This window comes from Octopus sinensis, linkage group LG18 (assembly GCF_006345805.1).
Source record: "Octopus sinensis linkage group LG18, ASM634580v1, whole genome shotgun sequence".
Classification (NCBI taxonomy): domain Eukaryota; kingdom Metazoa; phylum Mollusca; class Cephalopoda; order Octopoda; family Octopodidae; genus Octopus; species Octopus sinensis.
In genome coordinates, this window is record NC_043014.1 from 13,637,848 (window position 1) to 13,654,378 (window position 16,531).

Below are 16,531 nucleotides of genomic sequence, written 5' to 3' on the forward strand. Positions count from 1 at the left end.
GAAAAGGTTCCATATATTGTGACTGAACCAAATGGCCATATCTGTGTCCAATATTTTTTTTTCCTGCCTTTAACCCTCCAACATGGAGTATAGGCCACTTATAGTTGAATTCCATGTTGCATAATTTTTCACTTCTGTACTAATACTCTGCCATAAATGTCCCCCTTTCTCTAGTTCCTTTTGTGTTGATCTACGCCACAAATTCTTAGGCCTACCTCTCTTTCTATATCCATTCGGATTCCACTGTAAAGCACTCTTCACTACATTTGGTGTGTCTTTTCTAATTGTGCTACCAATCCACTTCCACTTTTTCTTTAATATTTGCTCCCTAATCGAAACTTGATTTGTTCTTTGCTATAGCTCCATATTGCTTGTGTTCGGACCATCTAATTCTAAGTATACTACGCAAGCATCTCTTGATGAATGATTGTATTTGCTTATTTCTCAGCCCCATACAATAACACTGCTTTTACATTAGTATTAAACATTCTTATTTTGTTCTTTATTGAAATTACACTTGCGTTCCATACTTTTGTATCCAATATGTGCAAGGAAAATTAACCAGTATGTAAATCAGAATAAAATGGCACTTAACTGTTTCATTTACCACATGCATATCATTACAATCATTAAGCAGCACAATCTTTGTCAGATGAGTTTCTTCTGATGCAATATATTGCATTTCCTGAATATAAAAAGACATCTTTTTGCCAAGGTGAACACCCTGTAAAAGATAATTAATTTAACAATTATGTTTATGTTATATCGAGGTAATTGGTGAAATAACTTACTTTTTACTCTTTTTCTTGTTTCAGTCATTTGACTGTGGCCATGCTGGAGCACTGCCTTTAATCAAGCAACGCGACCCCGGGACTTATTTTGTAAGCTCAGTACTTATTCTATCGGTCTCTTTTGCCGAACCGCTAAGTAATGGGGACGTAAACACACCAGCATCGGTTGTCAAGCAATGCTAGGAGGACAAACACACACACGCATATACATATATATACATATATACGATAGGCTTCTTTCAGTTTCCGTCTACCAAATCCAATCACAAGGCTTTGGTCAGCCCAAGGCTATAGTAGAAGACACTTGCCCAAGGTGCCACGCAGTGGGACTGAACCCGGAACCATGTGGTTGGTAAACAAGCTACTTACCACACAGCCACTCCTTGGTCGTTTTTACGATGATCTTTGGAAGAAAATATTTGTTTCAAATTTTGGTACAAGGCCAGCAATTTCAGGGCAGTGAGGAAGTCAACTACATTGACCCCAGTGATTAACTGGAGCTTATTTTATCAACCATAAAAGAATGAAAGGCAAAATGAACCTCAGCAGAATTTGAACTCAACGTAAAGATGGATGAAATACTGTGAAGCATTTTGCCTGGCATGCTAATCATTCTGCCAGCTCACTGCCTTAATAATAATAATAATAATACAGTAGTGTCCACCCTTAAGGGTTAACCACATTTAAGTGGCAAATATACTTCACAATGTTGTGCAGCTACTGTTTATAACTTGCTCAGAGATTTATTAAATAATAATAATAATTGTCTGAAATTTTGGCACATGGCTAGGAATTACAGGGGAGGGAGTAAATTAATTACATCGACCATAGTCCTCAGCTGGTACTTATTTTATTGACCCCAAAAGAATGAAAGACAAATTCAACCTTAGTGGAATTTGAATTCAAAACATAGAGATGGACAAAAGGCTGCTGAGCATTTTCCCAATGTGCTAACAATTCTGCCGGCTCACTGTGTTGATCTCTGGAACAAATACTAACATGCGAGATATTAACTTTGAACACTCTGTACCAGTGGCACGTAAAAAGCACCCAGGCGTTAGGAAGGGCATCCAGCCGTAGAAACATTGCCAAATCAGACTGGGCCTGGTGCAGTCTTCTGGCTTCCCAGACCCCAGTTGAACCGTCCAACCCATGCTAGCATGGAAAGCGGATGCTAAATGATGATGAGGATGATGACTTTAAAAACAGGAAGTTGGTATCATAAAGACAAAGACAGTCTCAGGTGGGTTGGTAACAAAAAACTTGAGATAATTCAGAATGGATCTAGTTTGGCATGTTTGGTGGAACCGAGGATAACATATTGCCACAGGTTTTACCCTTTACCATTTAAACTGGCCATATCCAGTCAAAATATTCTGCCTGTTTTATGTCTAAACCCAGTAAGATCTTGTCACTTGTGCTAGTCTTACAATAGCATTCTGAAGATAAAGAATCACATCATTGAAATCTTGAAACTATGAGATAATGCATGATTACTTCAAATCAATGTGGATAAATATGCATTACATTTGACCTTGTGAAGGCTAGTGAAGGCGTATGGCTCAGTGGTTAGAGTGTCGAGCTTATGATCATGAGGTTGTGAGTTCAAATCCTGGACCAGGCTGTGTGTTGTGTTCTTGAGCAAGACACTTTATTTCATGTTGTTCCAGTTCACTCAGCTGTAGAAATGAGTTGCGACATCACTGGTGCCAAACTGTATTGGCCTTTGCCTTTCCCTTGGATAATACTGGTGGCATGGAAAGGGGAGGCTGGTATGCATGGGCGACTACTGGTCTTCCATAAACAACCTTGCCTGGACTTGTGCCTAGGAGGGTAACTTTCAAGGTGCAATCCCATGGTCAGACATGACTGAAGGGGGTCTCAGCTCAGCAACATTTGACCTTGGTTATGTTTGTACTCGGAACGTAAGGATCTGGAAGTAATGCTGTTATACATTTTGTCTGGTGTGCTAATGATTCTGCCAGCTCATTGCCTTTCTAATTCTTTCTACTATAAGCACAAAGCCTGAAATTTTGGAGGAGGGAGCTAATCAATTACATTGCCCCCATTGCTCAACTGGTACTAATTTTGTTCCCCCTGAAATCAAATTCGATGACTGACATCTGTGCTAGTGGAGCACTAAGAGTACCTATTTCTTTATTACCCACAAGGGGCTAAATGTAGAGGGGACAAACAAGGACAGACATAGGTATTAAGTCGATTACATTGACCCCAGTGTGGAGTACCATACAAGCGTGATCGTTGCCAGAGCAACAAGCTGGCCTCCATGCTGATGGCACGTAGAAAAGCACCATTCGAGCGTGATCATTACCTACATCGCCTTATTGGCACTCGGGCTGGTGGCACATGAAAAGACATTCGAACAAGGTCGTTGCCAGTGCCACTGGACTGGCTCCTGTGCAGGTGGCACATAAAAAGCATCATTGAGCATGGCCGTTGCCAGTACTGCCTGACTGGCCCTCGTGCTGGTGGCACGTAAAAGCACCCACTACACTCTCGGAGTGGTTGGCGTTAGGAAGGGCATCCAGCTGTAGAAACTCTGCCAGATCAGATTGGAGTCTGGTGCAGCCATCTGGTTCGCTAGACCTCAGTCAAATTGTCCAACCCATGCTAGCATGGAAAGCGGACGTTAAACAATGATGATGATGATGATAATGACCTCAAAGGACAAAAAGCAAAGTCAGCCTGAGTAGCTCTTGAACTAAGAACATGGAGAACCAGATGAAACACCACTAAACATTTTCCCCAGCATACTAACAATTCTGCCATCTCACCAACTTCTCACGACAGTAAGTAACAACATACTAACAACGCAAAGAGAGAAATTATGAATGACACAATATGATGAATTTGGAAAGTTCTGGAAGAATGAAGAGAAAGAGTAGCAATGAAATCAATTAATTAGACCTTACTGTATTACATACCTGTAAAGAGAGTAGCATGAGGCTGCTATGGCCTAAGCACAGTTGGATGAAGGGTCTGGTGTTGTCATCACGAATAGTATTGTTGTCTAACTGTCACAGAAAGAACAAGATGGTTAATTACACACAAACACATACATAACAGATATAGGTTTGTGTGTATGCATATGTATATAGAGATAAACAAATGTATGTAAATATCAATATATATATGTATATAGTGTGTGTATATAAATACATACAGATATATGTACAGGGTGGGCCAAAACACACACACAAAATAAGTTCAATATGTTCAGAAGTTTATCAAAGAGATGCTTCAGTTTTTTTTAAATTGAATAAAATAATGAATACACATGTACATGTATATGATGAACAAAAATAATAATAATAATAATAATAACAATATAATAATAATAATAACAACAATATAATAATAATAATAATAATAATAATAATAATAATAATAATAATAATAATAATTTAACATCCATTGTCCATGCTGGCATAGGTTGGACAGTTTAACCAGGGCTGGCAAGCAGAGGGGCTGTACCAGACTCCAGTCTGATTTGGCATGGTTTCCATGGCTGGATGCCCTTCCTAACACCAAACTCTCCAAGAGTGTAATGGGTGTTTTTATATTCCACTGGCACAAGTACCAGTTGCATGACACATGAATCTACCATGACTGTGATTTCATATTGCTGAGGGTCTTGGCCATTTGCCATTGTCTCTGTGAGGCCCAACGCTCAAAAGATGCCTTTTATGTGCCACCGACATAAAGTGCTAGTTGCGCAGCACTGGCACAGGTGATACTTACTTGACACTGGCATTGGCCACATTGCCTCTGTGAGGCCAAACACTCGAAAGGCGCTTTTTAATAATAATAATGGAATGTTCTGTAGAGGTTCTACAAAAAGTTTGCCTCTTAGGGACGGGATAGATTACTAGGAGGGTTTTAAGCATTTGAAAGATTACTGAAAGCTTGTGGATACCTAAGTTTACAGGTAGTAATCCACTACCCACATAAATTCTACTAGGAATAAGAACGAACATGAGTCAAATCAATGACAATAATGTCACGATATAAATAAAATGCCAAATGTTTTAGTGCGTGACTTTTGAAATTTCCTCTGTTGGAAATTTCTGGCAAATTCCTGCTGTATGTGTGAACTCTTCCTGGTGTGGTGCAGTCGTTTGTTGTATTACTACTTGTATTGTGTGTTGAGTATCTCATTAGTATCATCCATCCCTGCCAGGGGGAGTGCCTTCTCCATTGTCATCAGTATTTTTGATACCTGCTGGGGGAATGGCCAGTAATAGTCACTATCCTATTGTAGGATATCAACTATCCTATTACTGTAATAGGATATTACTGTAGGATATGGTTGAACACACCATTTGTTCTGTGGTGTTTGGCCTCTGCTTTAACCCTCCTTTTTTCTCTCTTACCTTCTTTTATCGATCATTTCTCTCTTTCTTTGTATTCAAATGTTATTTAAAATGTGATACATTGTATACTCTGTTTATTGTAACTTCATATATTTTTTTCATTTTTGCCATTTCTCTCTTTCTTTGTATTCAAATGTTATTTAAAATGTGATACATTGTATACTCTGTTTATTGTAACTTCATATATTTTTTTCATTTTTGCCCTCTCCTACTTCCACCTATTTTTTCTATTTTACCCTAACTTCTTTTCTTCTAACATTTCCCCTAACATTCTTTATTAGTATCTCTAACATTTTTTTATCAAGCTTACTAAAGGATTATTTTCTGCTAACTGTATTTATTGCCCATAGCAACATATATTGACCACTTCTTTGTATTGACTGTGGAAGACTTATCTCTTTGTTGAGGGACAGATCAATTTCCAAAGACCATGTGAAGGGAAGACATGTGGCCTAGTGGTTAGGCTATTGCACTCACAACTGGTTTTATTTCCCAGACTGGGTGGTGTGTTATGTTCTTAAGTAAAGCACATTATTTCATATTGCTCCAGTTCACTCAGCTACAGATGAATAACTGCAATAGACTGGTGTCTTGTTCAGGTAAAATATTATAATCTCAGTCACTTATATGTTATAGAAACCATGTAGCCAACCCTGTAAGTCCAAGGAATCAAGACAGTAATGTTTTACAATAATAATAATAATAATAATAATTAAGACAATAATGAACTTGAAGGCCTATTGCGCACCGTGAAAGCATTCAGCAATGACATCGGGATGGAGTTTGGACTTGAGAAGTGTGCCAAGGCCACTTTCCAGAAAGGGAAAGTGAAGACCACAAATTCAGTCGTGTTAGATGTTGACACAGTCATAAGAGAGCTTGAGCAAGAACAAACATACAAATATTTAGGGATAAATGAAGGCTCTGGTATTCAGCATGCAAGCATGAAAGAGAAGATCAGGAAGGAATGTTATAGGAGAGTTCGTGCAGTCCTGAAATCTGAACTAAATGCACGTAACAAGGTGTTAGCTATAAATTCCTTAGCAGTTCCAGTTGTTAGTTATAGCTACAATGTGTTGAACTGGAATATGAGTGAAGTAAAGAATATAGATAGGAAAATACGCAAGCTGCTGAGTTGTAATAGGATGCACCACCCAAAGGCAGACGTAGATCGCCTTTACCTTCCCAGAGCCCAAGGAGGTCGAGGCCTGATCCAATTTGAACTAGCTTACAAAACAACCACAATTGGACTGGCCAAATATCTCGAAATATCGAATGACTGGATGCTAAAGCTCGTGGAAAATCACGAGAGACGAAAGAAGCTTCATTCTATCATAAAGGAAAGCAAAAAATTTGCTATTGATCTCGTGCAGGATACCCAAACTGAACAACCCGAGGGAAGTACGGCAACTATTGTTGCAAAGAAGGTGAAAATGATGGCAATGAAAAAAGCGCACAAGCAATTGGCTGATAGGTGGGAGGAGAAACCTCTGCACTGCAAATATGTGACCCGCAGCAAACAAGCTGATGTTGACCAGAAGCAAACCCATCAGTGGCTACGGAGCTCAGGGCTAAAAGCAGAGAGCGAAGGTTTCATCCTGGCTGCTCAAGATCAAAGCCTATTAACCCGGAACTACCAGGCCAATGTGATGAAAAATGGAGCAGACCCAAAATGCCGATTCTGCAACGACATGATTGAAACAGTGGACCACCTAATCTCTGGATGTAAAGTCTTAGCACCAGTGGAGTATAAATTAAGACATGACAGAGTTGGCCAATATCTCCACTGGCTAATAAGTCGGCATTACAATATCAAAACTGCCGACAAGTGGTATCATCACCACCCTGAGGCTGTAACTGAAGGAGAAAATGTAACCATTCTGTGGGACTTTCCAGTACATACAGACCGAACCATCAAGGCCAATAAACCAGATATTGTTGTGAAAGACCAAAACAATAAAGTTTGCTTATTGATCGACATGAGCATCCCCTGTGATCATAATATCTCAGCGAAAGAGTTGACAAGCTCAGAAAATATAAAGACCTACTCATTGAAATTGAGAAAATGTGGCATCTCAAGGCGGTTACAATACCAGTGATCGTAGGAGCACTAGGAATGATCAAGAAGGGAACCGAAAATTATATGAGAATGATCCCTGGCTTACCATCCCTGCAAGAAGTGCAAAAGATTGCCTTAACTGGTACATCACACGTATTGAGAAGAGCATTGTCGATGTGAGAACTCTTGCTGCTCATGTATTTTAATTTAACTTAAAAAAAAAAAAAAAAAAAATGAACGAACTATTGAGTTTGGTTTAATGGCCTACCAATGTATACTATGAGTTTCTTTGCCCTAGGAGTCGGGAAGACACTTGGCAAGAAATGGAAGCAAATTTGAAAGAAGAGAAAAAAAAAGTAATAATAATAATAATAATAATAATAATAATAATAATAATAATAATAATAATAAGAAGAAGAAGAAGAAGAAGAAGAAGAAGAAGAAGAAGAAAAAATGTGGCATCTCAAGGCGACTACAGTACCGGTGATTGTAGGATCTCTAGGAATGATAAAAAAAGGTACTGAAACCTATTTGAAAATGATTCCAGGCTTACCATCCCTACAGGAAGTGCAAAAAATCGTATTAACTGGAACGGCTCATGTACTGAGAAGAGCACTATTGCTGTGAAAATAACATCCATCCATGAATTTATTTATTTATTAATTTTTAAATACATATTCTATCTGTGAATTTGTGCGTGTAATCTGGGAATGCATAGAATGCCCTTCTCTGCCCTAGATGTATGGAAAACACTTGGCGAGAAACGGAAGAAAATTTGAAGAAAGAAGGAAAAAACATAATAATGATAATAATAATAATAATAATGATAATAATAATAACAACGACAACAATTATTATTATTATTATTAGAATGGTACAAAAAGACATTAGTACAAATACAGGAGAAAGAAACACACTGAGGGGGTCTGTATGTATGCACAAATCTACACCACAAACAATGAGTTAAGAAGAAAATTTTAGCAATGAATAATTACCCCAAAAGATGAGAGAATTCCAAGGTCTGCTTGTGGAAACATTGCATAACCATGGTCACCCTGACTACTGAGACAAGTGTCCTCTCCTCCTTTCCCTCTTCCACCCTCATTCTACTGGGGCATGCTCAGAGCAGGCCCACTCACTTGAACTATCCTTGCCACTCTCATCCACCTCTCAACAAATTTGCTGGAAGACAGCATCTCTCTCTTCACTCTCATTTTCATTTTCAAGTGAAACTTTAGAGTTGATGAGGGCTTGGCCAAAGAGGAAGGTGTTTGTCTTCAGCCCTTTCAGTATGGTCCACCATACAACTTTTTCCAAAAAGGCCATCAGACATATAAATCTGTCCTTTACAAAGAAAGAATATAGGATTATCTTCACAGTAGAATCAGCAAATACCCACACTCATTGTCCATGCAAAAGCAAGTGTTTGACACAATTTCACAAGCTTGCTAATAGCAATTGTCTATGATATGAGGATATCAATATTTTTCCTACATAATAAATAGTAGTATTTCAGGTGAATCAACTTACTATGAGAACTTCAAGGCTTTTGTTTCTTTTTAAAGCTCTAGCAAGATGAACTGTTGTTTTTGGTGTCAAGTTGTTATTGCTGAAAGCAGAATGAAGAGATGATCAGATCAAAACAACAGAAACCATTTCCATAGAGTGGGTGGAAGTAAACTTTATTTATCGCCCTCCTACTCCATGGGTGACAGTAAACAGCTTTGGTATAAAACGGACACAAGCAACCTTTTCTACATGAGGCAGGTATTATCTGTAAATTGTATGAGGCAGGATGCATCAGTAGACAGCATGTGGCAGGATTCATCAGTGGACCACACGAGGCAGCACTCATCAGTGGACTATATGAGGCAGGATTCATAAGTGGAACACATGTAGCAGAAATCCTTAATGGACTGCATGAGGTAGGACTTATCAGTAGACCACATGAAGCAGGACTCATTAGTCAACTGCATGAGGCAGGACACATCAGTGGAGTGTTATAGTTAAAGAGGCCTGCAGCAGGACTGACCCTAAAACCATCTGCATGGGAAGTGAACTTCTTAACCATAAGGCAAAGGGCTTCCTTTGGTTATATATGGCCATGGGTTTCTGCACCTGCCTGACCATTCCTCAACAAGATGCAGGCCTGGGCACATTTATATGCAGAGGACTAACAGTTGCTTATGCATACAAATCTTCCTTCTTCAACAAAACAATGATGCCCAAGGGTAAGGCAGGGTCTGTATGGCCCTTGGGGTTCTGTATAAGATGGTTCTGTATAAGACTTTGTTAAAACTTATGTGCACTACAATTGGTTGTACTTCTAAAGTGCACAAAATATTTCAACGTTTTTTTTTTCTACACTTCTTAATAATTTTCAATTGTAAAAACATTATAGGATTTTATTTAGATATCGAATGGCTGTGAGGGCCAGTAGAATAAAATGGGAATCAAAGGAGTCCACAGGCAAAAAATAGCTGAGAACCACTGGGCACTGGGCGAATATAACTTCACAACAGTATTATTGCAGGTGTTGCCATCAAAACGCAGAGGAGAATCACAAGTCTTCTTATCTAGTACCCTATCAATTCTACCAATGTACTATTCTGATTTGGTACTTGTTGGTTTGTTAAGCTGATCTGAGAAGCTTGAGGGCTAAGTGGGATTTGAACTCAGAGCAGAGGGCCAAAACAAATATTGCAAGTGTGGCCATGTGGTAAGAAGCTTGCTTCCTAATCATATGGTTCCAGGTTCAGTCCTACTGCGTGGCACCTAAGGCAAGTGTCTTCTACTATAGTCTCAGGCTGACCAAAGCTTTGTGAGTGAATCTAGATGATGGAAACTGAAACAAGCCCTTTGTATGTGTGTGCGTGTGTGTGTGTGTGTGTTTTTTTGTTCCCCACCACTGCTTGGCAACTGGTGTTGGTATGTCAACATTCCCATAACTTAGCAGTTTGGCGAAAGAGACTGATAGAATAAGTACCAGGCTGAAAAAAAAATAATAAGTACTGGGGTTGATTCATCTATATATATAAAACTGTGGTTGTGTGAGTGTCTGTCCCCTTCGATTTAGATTCCTAACTACTCCCACATTTTGCGGTGCAGTTTAACCAAATTCGGGTATCTTATAGTCGTAATTCATATCGAGCCCGTCTGAGTATTAGCGCGCGTCTACGATGAGTCTACGATTTTTAAAATAATTTAACATCATTTTTTATTCCATTTTAATGCATAATTTTTCGTGTGTTGATGGCGGCGGAGTTGGCGTCCATGGTCACACCTGCACCTGTTTGCTTCTCCCCCTTCTTCCCTCCCTCGTGAAGCTGTGGGGAAGGGAAGTAAGGAAATCAACGTCGTAAAGCGTTGTCAAGGAGACCAGCGTTCTTTTAGAACAACGACTTCATGGCTTGAAGACACCAAAACAGAAATGGCTAAGAAAGCCCGAATTGGCATCTATAAGGGAAGTAACTCTCTAAAAATGCTTATATAGTTATTTCCCTTACAAACCGAGCAACGCCGGGCGATACTGCTAGTTTGACTATAAACTTCTTCAGCACAGTGTCCCAGCATGGCCACAATCTAATGATTGAAACAATAAAAGGTAAAAGATAAAAGAAGAAGTCAGTCATCTGACTCTCTTACAAATCTGTCGGTTCACTTCTTAACACCTTCATGCACACACACACACACACACACACACACACACACACACATGCAAACACATGTACACCACCTATTTCCAGTGTTTTTTTTTTTCAAAAACTTTTCCCAATTTCTATGTTTTTGATATAGGGGAATATGATTTTGCCAAAAAATCACGCTTCCAAAGTTTTAATTTCTCCCACCCCCACCCCAATTTTTACTCTTTTAACTCTTTTACTTGTTTCAGTTATGTGACTGTGGCCATGCTGGAGCACCGCCTTTAGTCGAGCAGATTGACCCCGGGACTTATTCTTTGTAAGCCTAGTACTTATCCTATCAGTCTCTTTTGCCGAACCGCTAAGTTACAGGGACGTAAACACACCAGCATCGGTTGTCAAGCGATGTTGAGGGGACAAACACAGACAAACATATACACACACACACACATACATATATATATATATATATATATATATATATATATATATATATATATATATATATATATATAATACATATCCAACCCATGCTTCGTCCAGCCCATGCTAGCATGGAAAGTGGACGTTAATCGATGATGATGATGGTGATGATATGACGAGCTTCTTTCAGTTTTCGTCTACCAAATCCATTCACAAGGCTTTGGTCGGCCAGAGGCTATAAGTAGAAGACAACTGCCCAAGGTGCCACGCAGTGTGACTGAACCCAGAATCATGTGGTTCATTAGCAAGCTACTTACCACACAGCCACTCCTATTTTCTTAACATTTAACTTTTTTTCGATTCTAACTTTTTTTGTACTCAAGCAGTGAAAGTGTGCACATCATAGTTTAATATCAAATTTTACTCCCCTAAGATAGATGATCGGGAAGTGCATGTTCAACATGTGATGTTGTGAGAGTTTAAGAATGGATAAAGCACCACAGAAACAACCGAGAACATATGCAGTGTTTATGGCCAAGGTGTCATTACTGACCAACAAATGTGAAATTGGTGACCATGTGCTTAAGAAGCTTGTTTTGTAACCATATGGTTTTGGGTTCAGCCCCACAGCAGAGTTTTTCACTATAGACCCAGGCCATCCAAAGCCCTGTAAGTGAATTTGGTAGACAGAAACTGTGTGGAAGTCCATTGTGTCTATATATAGATGTGTGTGTGCATGTGCAAATGTGTGTTTGTTTGTTCCTCCCGCGACCACTTGACAACCAGTGTTTGATTGTTTATGTCTCTGTAACTTAGCAGCAACTTAGAGACTAATAGAATAAGTACCATACTTAAAAAAGTAAATAGATATTAGACGTAGAAGTGGCTGTGTGGTAAGTACCTTGGTTACGAACCACATGGTTCCAGGTTCAGTCCCACGTGTCTTCTACTATAACCTTGGGCTGACCAAAGCCTTGTGAGTAGATTTGTTAGACGAAAACTGAAAGAAGCCCATCGTATATATGTGTGTGTATATATATATATATATATATATATATATATATATATGTGTGTGTGTGTGTGTGTATATGTTTGTGTATCTGTGTTTGTCCCCCCAACATCGCTTGACAATCGATGCTGGTGTGTTTACATTCCCATAACTTAGCAGTTTGGCAAAGAGACCGATAGATTAAGTATTAGGCTTACAAAGAATAAGTCCTGGGGTCAATTTGCTCGACTAAAGGTAGTGCTCCAGCATGACCACAGTCAAATGACTGAAACAAGTAAAAGCTAACAGTAAATGATAATACGCTTTGTACATGAAATAGAAAATAATAAATTCTATTCACAAAATAAATAAACAAATAAAAAGAATAAAACTTTTTTTTAAGAATCTAGATATAGGCACAGATGCGACTGTGTGGTAAGGAGCTTGCTTACCAACCATATGGTTCCGGGTTCATTCCCAAACCTTGTGGGTGGATTTGATAGATGGAAATTGAAAAAAGCTTGTTGTATGTGTATGTGTGTGTGTGTGTATGTGTGTGTGTTATTGTGTCTGTTTGTCTCCCCACCTCCATGTGACAGCTGGTGTTGGTTTGTTTATGTCCCTGTAACCTAGCAGTTCAGCAAACAGAGGCTGTTAGAACAGTACCAGGCTTAAAAAATATAAATACTGGGGTTGACTCATTCAACTAAGAGTTCTTCAAAGTGGTGCTCCTGCATGGCCACAGTCTTCTGACTGAAATAGATAAAAGATTCAACTCTTTTACTCTTTTACTTGTTTCAGTCATTTGACTGTGGCCATGCCGGAGCACCACCTTTAGTCGAGTAAATCAACCCTAGGACTTATTTTTTGTAAGCCTAGTACTTATTCTATCGGTCTCTTTTGCCGAACCGCTAAGTTATGGGGATGTAAGCACACCACCATCAGTTGTCAAGCGATGTTGGGAGAACAAACAAAGACACACAAACATACACACACATATACATATATATACATATATACGACAGGCTTCTTTCAGTTTTCGTCTACCAAATCCACTCACAAGGCTTTGGTCGGCCGGAGGCTATAGTAGAAGACACTTGCCCAAGGTGCCATGTAGTGGGAATGAACCCGGAACCATGTGGTTGGTAAGCAAGCTACTTACCACACTCCTGCACCTGTGATTAAATGCAACTGTTTCATTAAATGAGAATTGGAATATTTCACCAAAAGAGTTTATCAAATAAGCTGGAAAAAGGAATCACTTACGCCAAGTTGATAGCTTTAAGGCAGTTGTTATAAGCTAGAGCTAAAGCAAGATTCTTTAATCCACGTTCGCCTAGGCCATTCCAGCTAACATCTAAAACTTTGAGACTGACATTTCTCTGTTGACAAAGTAAAAAAAAAAAAGAGAAAAAAAGAGAAAATAAAAAATTAGACTACGTAGCATCAATCAAAAATGATTACTATATTTGATGACATAAAAGACACATCCCAATTTCAGAGACAGAGAGCGTAAGAGAGATGGTGGTGGAGATACCCTCAAGGTACAGTAGGGGAGATTGTAGGTGAAGTAATACAGAGAATTGGACTGGGTGAAGGGACAGAGGGGAAATTTTCATTAGAATGTGAGGGGAAGTGTTTAGATGGGAAAGAGGTCCTCAGTATCATCATTTACCATCCATTTTCCATGCTGCCCTTCCTAATGCCAACCACTTTACATAGTGTATCAGGTGCTTTTATGCAGCACTGGCATGGGTGCTTTTTATGTGGCACCAGCACCCACAAGCCCACAAGATGCCGTTCAAGAATTTGGGCCTGGAGATCTCCATTTCCAGTGACTTCAAGGGCCACCTCCCAGTGGTGTCGGATGTCAACAAAGAACCTTCAAGACGACCAAAATTTTTCTTTTCAAAGGTCTGGGGTCTCCCGCTCCTAAGCCCTAGACCATCACCTAATCACCTTTACCTGTCTTGTTGCTTAACAACAACAACAACAACAGCCCACAAGATTAGGAACGCTCAGCTGGGTAGGGATTCAGGGGATATACCTGTATGCAAGGAGCACCACAATTTTACTTAGCTTGATGTGTCTTCTCAAGCACAGCCATGTGTCTCAGTCCCCTGTCATCCCCTCTGTGAGGCCTAGAAAGGGAGGACAGGGAACTGCAAACTGCCAGGGGGTTTTAGTAATTGAAGGATGCTGATCCAAATACATTAATCCTTCTCCTTCTCGAGCCATGCCAGGCTCATAAGGGCCGGCTTCCCGGTTTCAGTGGCGTAGAAATTCCCCACCTGGACGGGACACCGGTCCGTCGCAGGATTACTCATTTTTGCCACCTGAGTGGACTGGAGCAAGGTGAAATGGAGTATTTTTCTCAAGAACACAACGCATTGCCCAGTCCAGGAATCGAAACCACAACCTTACGATTATGAGTCCAACACCCTAACCACTAAGCCACATGCCTCCACAAATACGTTAATGCATAATAATGTACAATATTGGTTTCAAATTGGCACAAAACGAGCAATTTCAGGGTAGAGAGTAAATCAATTACATCAACTGCAGTACTCAACTAGTACTTGTTGTATCCAAAAGGATGAAAGAAAAAGTCAACCTCCCACAGAATTTCTCAGATAGAAAGAGGTGAGTCAATAATGTCATCATCATCATCATCATCATCATTTAATGTCCGTTTTCCATGCTGGCATGGGTTAGACAGTTTGACTGGAGCTGGTGGGCTGGAGAGTTGCATCCGGTTCCAGTTGTCTGTTTTAGCTTGGATTCTTATTTCTTTACTATCCACTAAACAGGGGCTAAACATAGAGAGGGACAAACAAGGACAGACAAACGGATTAAGTCGATTACATCGACCCCAGTGCATAACCTGTACTTAATTTATCAACTCTGAAAGGATGAAAGGCAAAGTCGACCTTGGCGGAATTTGAACTCAGGACGTAACGGCAGATGAAATACGGCTACGCATTTCGCCCGGCGTGCTAACGTTTCTTATTTCTTTATTGCTCACAAGGGGCTAAACATAGAGGGGACAAACAAGGACAGACAAACGGATTAAGTCGATTACATCGACCCCAGTGCATAACTAGTACTTAATTTATTGACCCCGAAAGGATGAAAGGCAAAAGAAGAAGACCTCAGCGGCATTTGAACTCAGAATGTAACGGCAGACGAAATACTGCTAAGCATTTTGCCCGGCATGCTAACGTTTCTACCAGCTTGCCGCCTTATGTTTTGGCTTGGTTTCTATAGCTGGATGCCCTTCCTTAATGCCAGTCACTCTACCGGGTGCTTTTTAATTGTCACCAACATGGATGCCTTTTATGTGTCACCAGCATAGGTGACTTCAGTGCGTGACCAACATGGGTGCCACTGCCATGCCACCAGCACATGTGCTTTTACATGTCACTGGCACAAGTGCCTTTTACATAATACTGTTACTAGGGTTGCTAAGTAACTTGCAGGACAAAGACCTCTTGGGTGAGAGGGCGAGTGGAACCAAGGAGAGTGGCTGTGTGCCAGACAAAAGGTTTGGAGTGTGTGTGTGGAAGGGTGTCTCCCCACCTCCACTTGACAGCTGGTGTTGGTTTGTTTATGTCCCTGTAACCTAGCAGTTCAGCAAACAGAGGCTGTTAGAACAGTACTGGGCTTAAAAAATTTAAGTACTGGGGTTACCTATAAAGGACAGAGATAGTTATCTTAGTATAGAGAAGATACTTGGCTACCCCAATAGGACAGTCAAAGTGAAAGAGAGAGAGAGAGAAAGAGAGAGAGAGAGAGAGAGATAGTTGGTGTGAAGATTTATCAGGGGTCTACCCTCAGGGAACAGTGGAGGAGGGGTAAAAGTAGTGAAGAGGGGATTGAGAAAGAAGTTCCATGAGTGTGTGATGGGATACGTTTAACGATGGGGATGACATGACTGCAGCAGCAGGTGATGAAGGAAATTGGAGAGGCTGGGAATGCAGGTAAGAAAGATACGTGAATGCATAGAGAATATGCAGATAGACATATGAAAGAGTGGAAGGGCCTTGAGCAAGAAAGGCCCCTGTTTCTCCATTAGTTCTGTCTGAAATAGTTATTCTGAGAGATGCTATACCTGGGATGTGAGGAGTTTCTGGGGTGAGAGAGATTTTTGTTCCAGTTGAGCTAGCTTTTGTATAACTTTGAGGGTATTTTGTCTAGTAGAGAAGGGAGCCTTGAAATATCCCACCCTGTCTCTA

The 16,531-nt window shown here is 40.0% G+C and overlaps 1 protein-coding gene across 3 annotated transcripts in view; it reads right to left on the reverse strand.

Moving 5' to 3' along the window:
* LOC115221297 (leucine-rich repeat-containing protein 74B-like) overlaps positions 1-16,531 on the reverse strand; it is a 124,813-nt gene that overhangs the window by 11,073 nt on the left and 97,209 nt on the right. For all 3 annotated transcript variants that reach the window (XM_029791453.2, XM_036510731.1, XM_036510732.1), the window contains 4 exons: positions 13,563-13,678; positions 8,775-8,853; positions 3,737-3,826; positions 596-724 (listed from right to left, as the gene is read on the reverse strand). In XM_029791453.2, the coding sequence (XP_029647313.1) occupies positions 596-724; positions 3,737-3,826; positions 8,775-8,853; positions 13,563-13,678 (414 nt within the window). The remainder of the gene's footprint in view (positions 1-595; positions 725-3,736; positions 3,827-8,774; positions 8,854-13,562; positions 13,679-16,531) is intronic.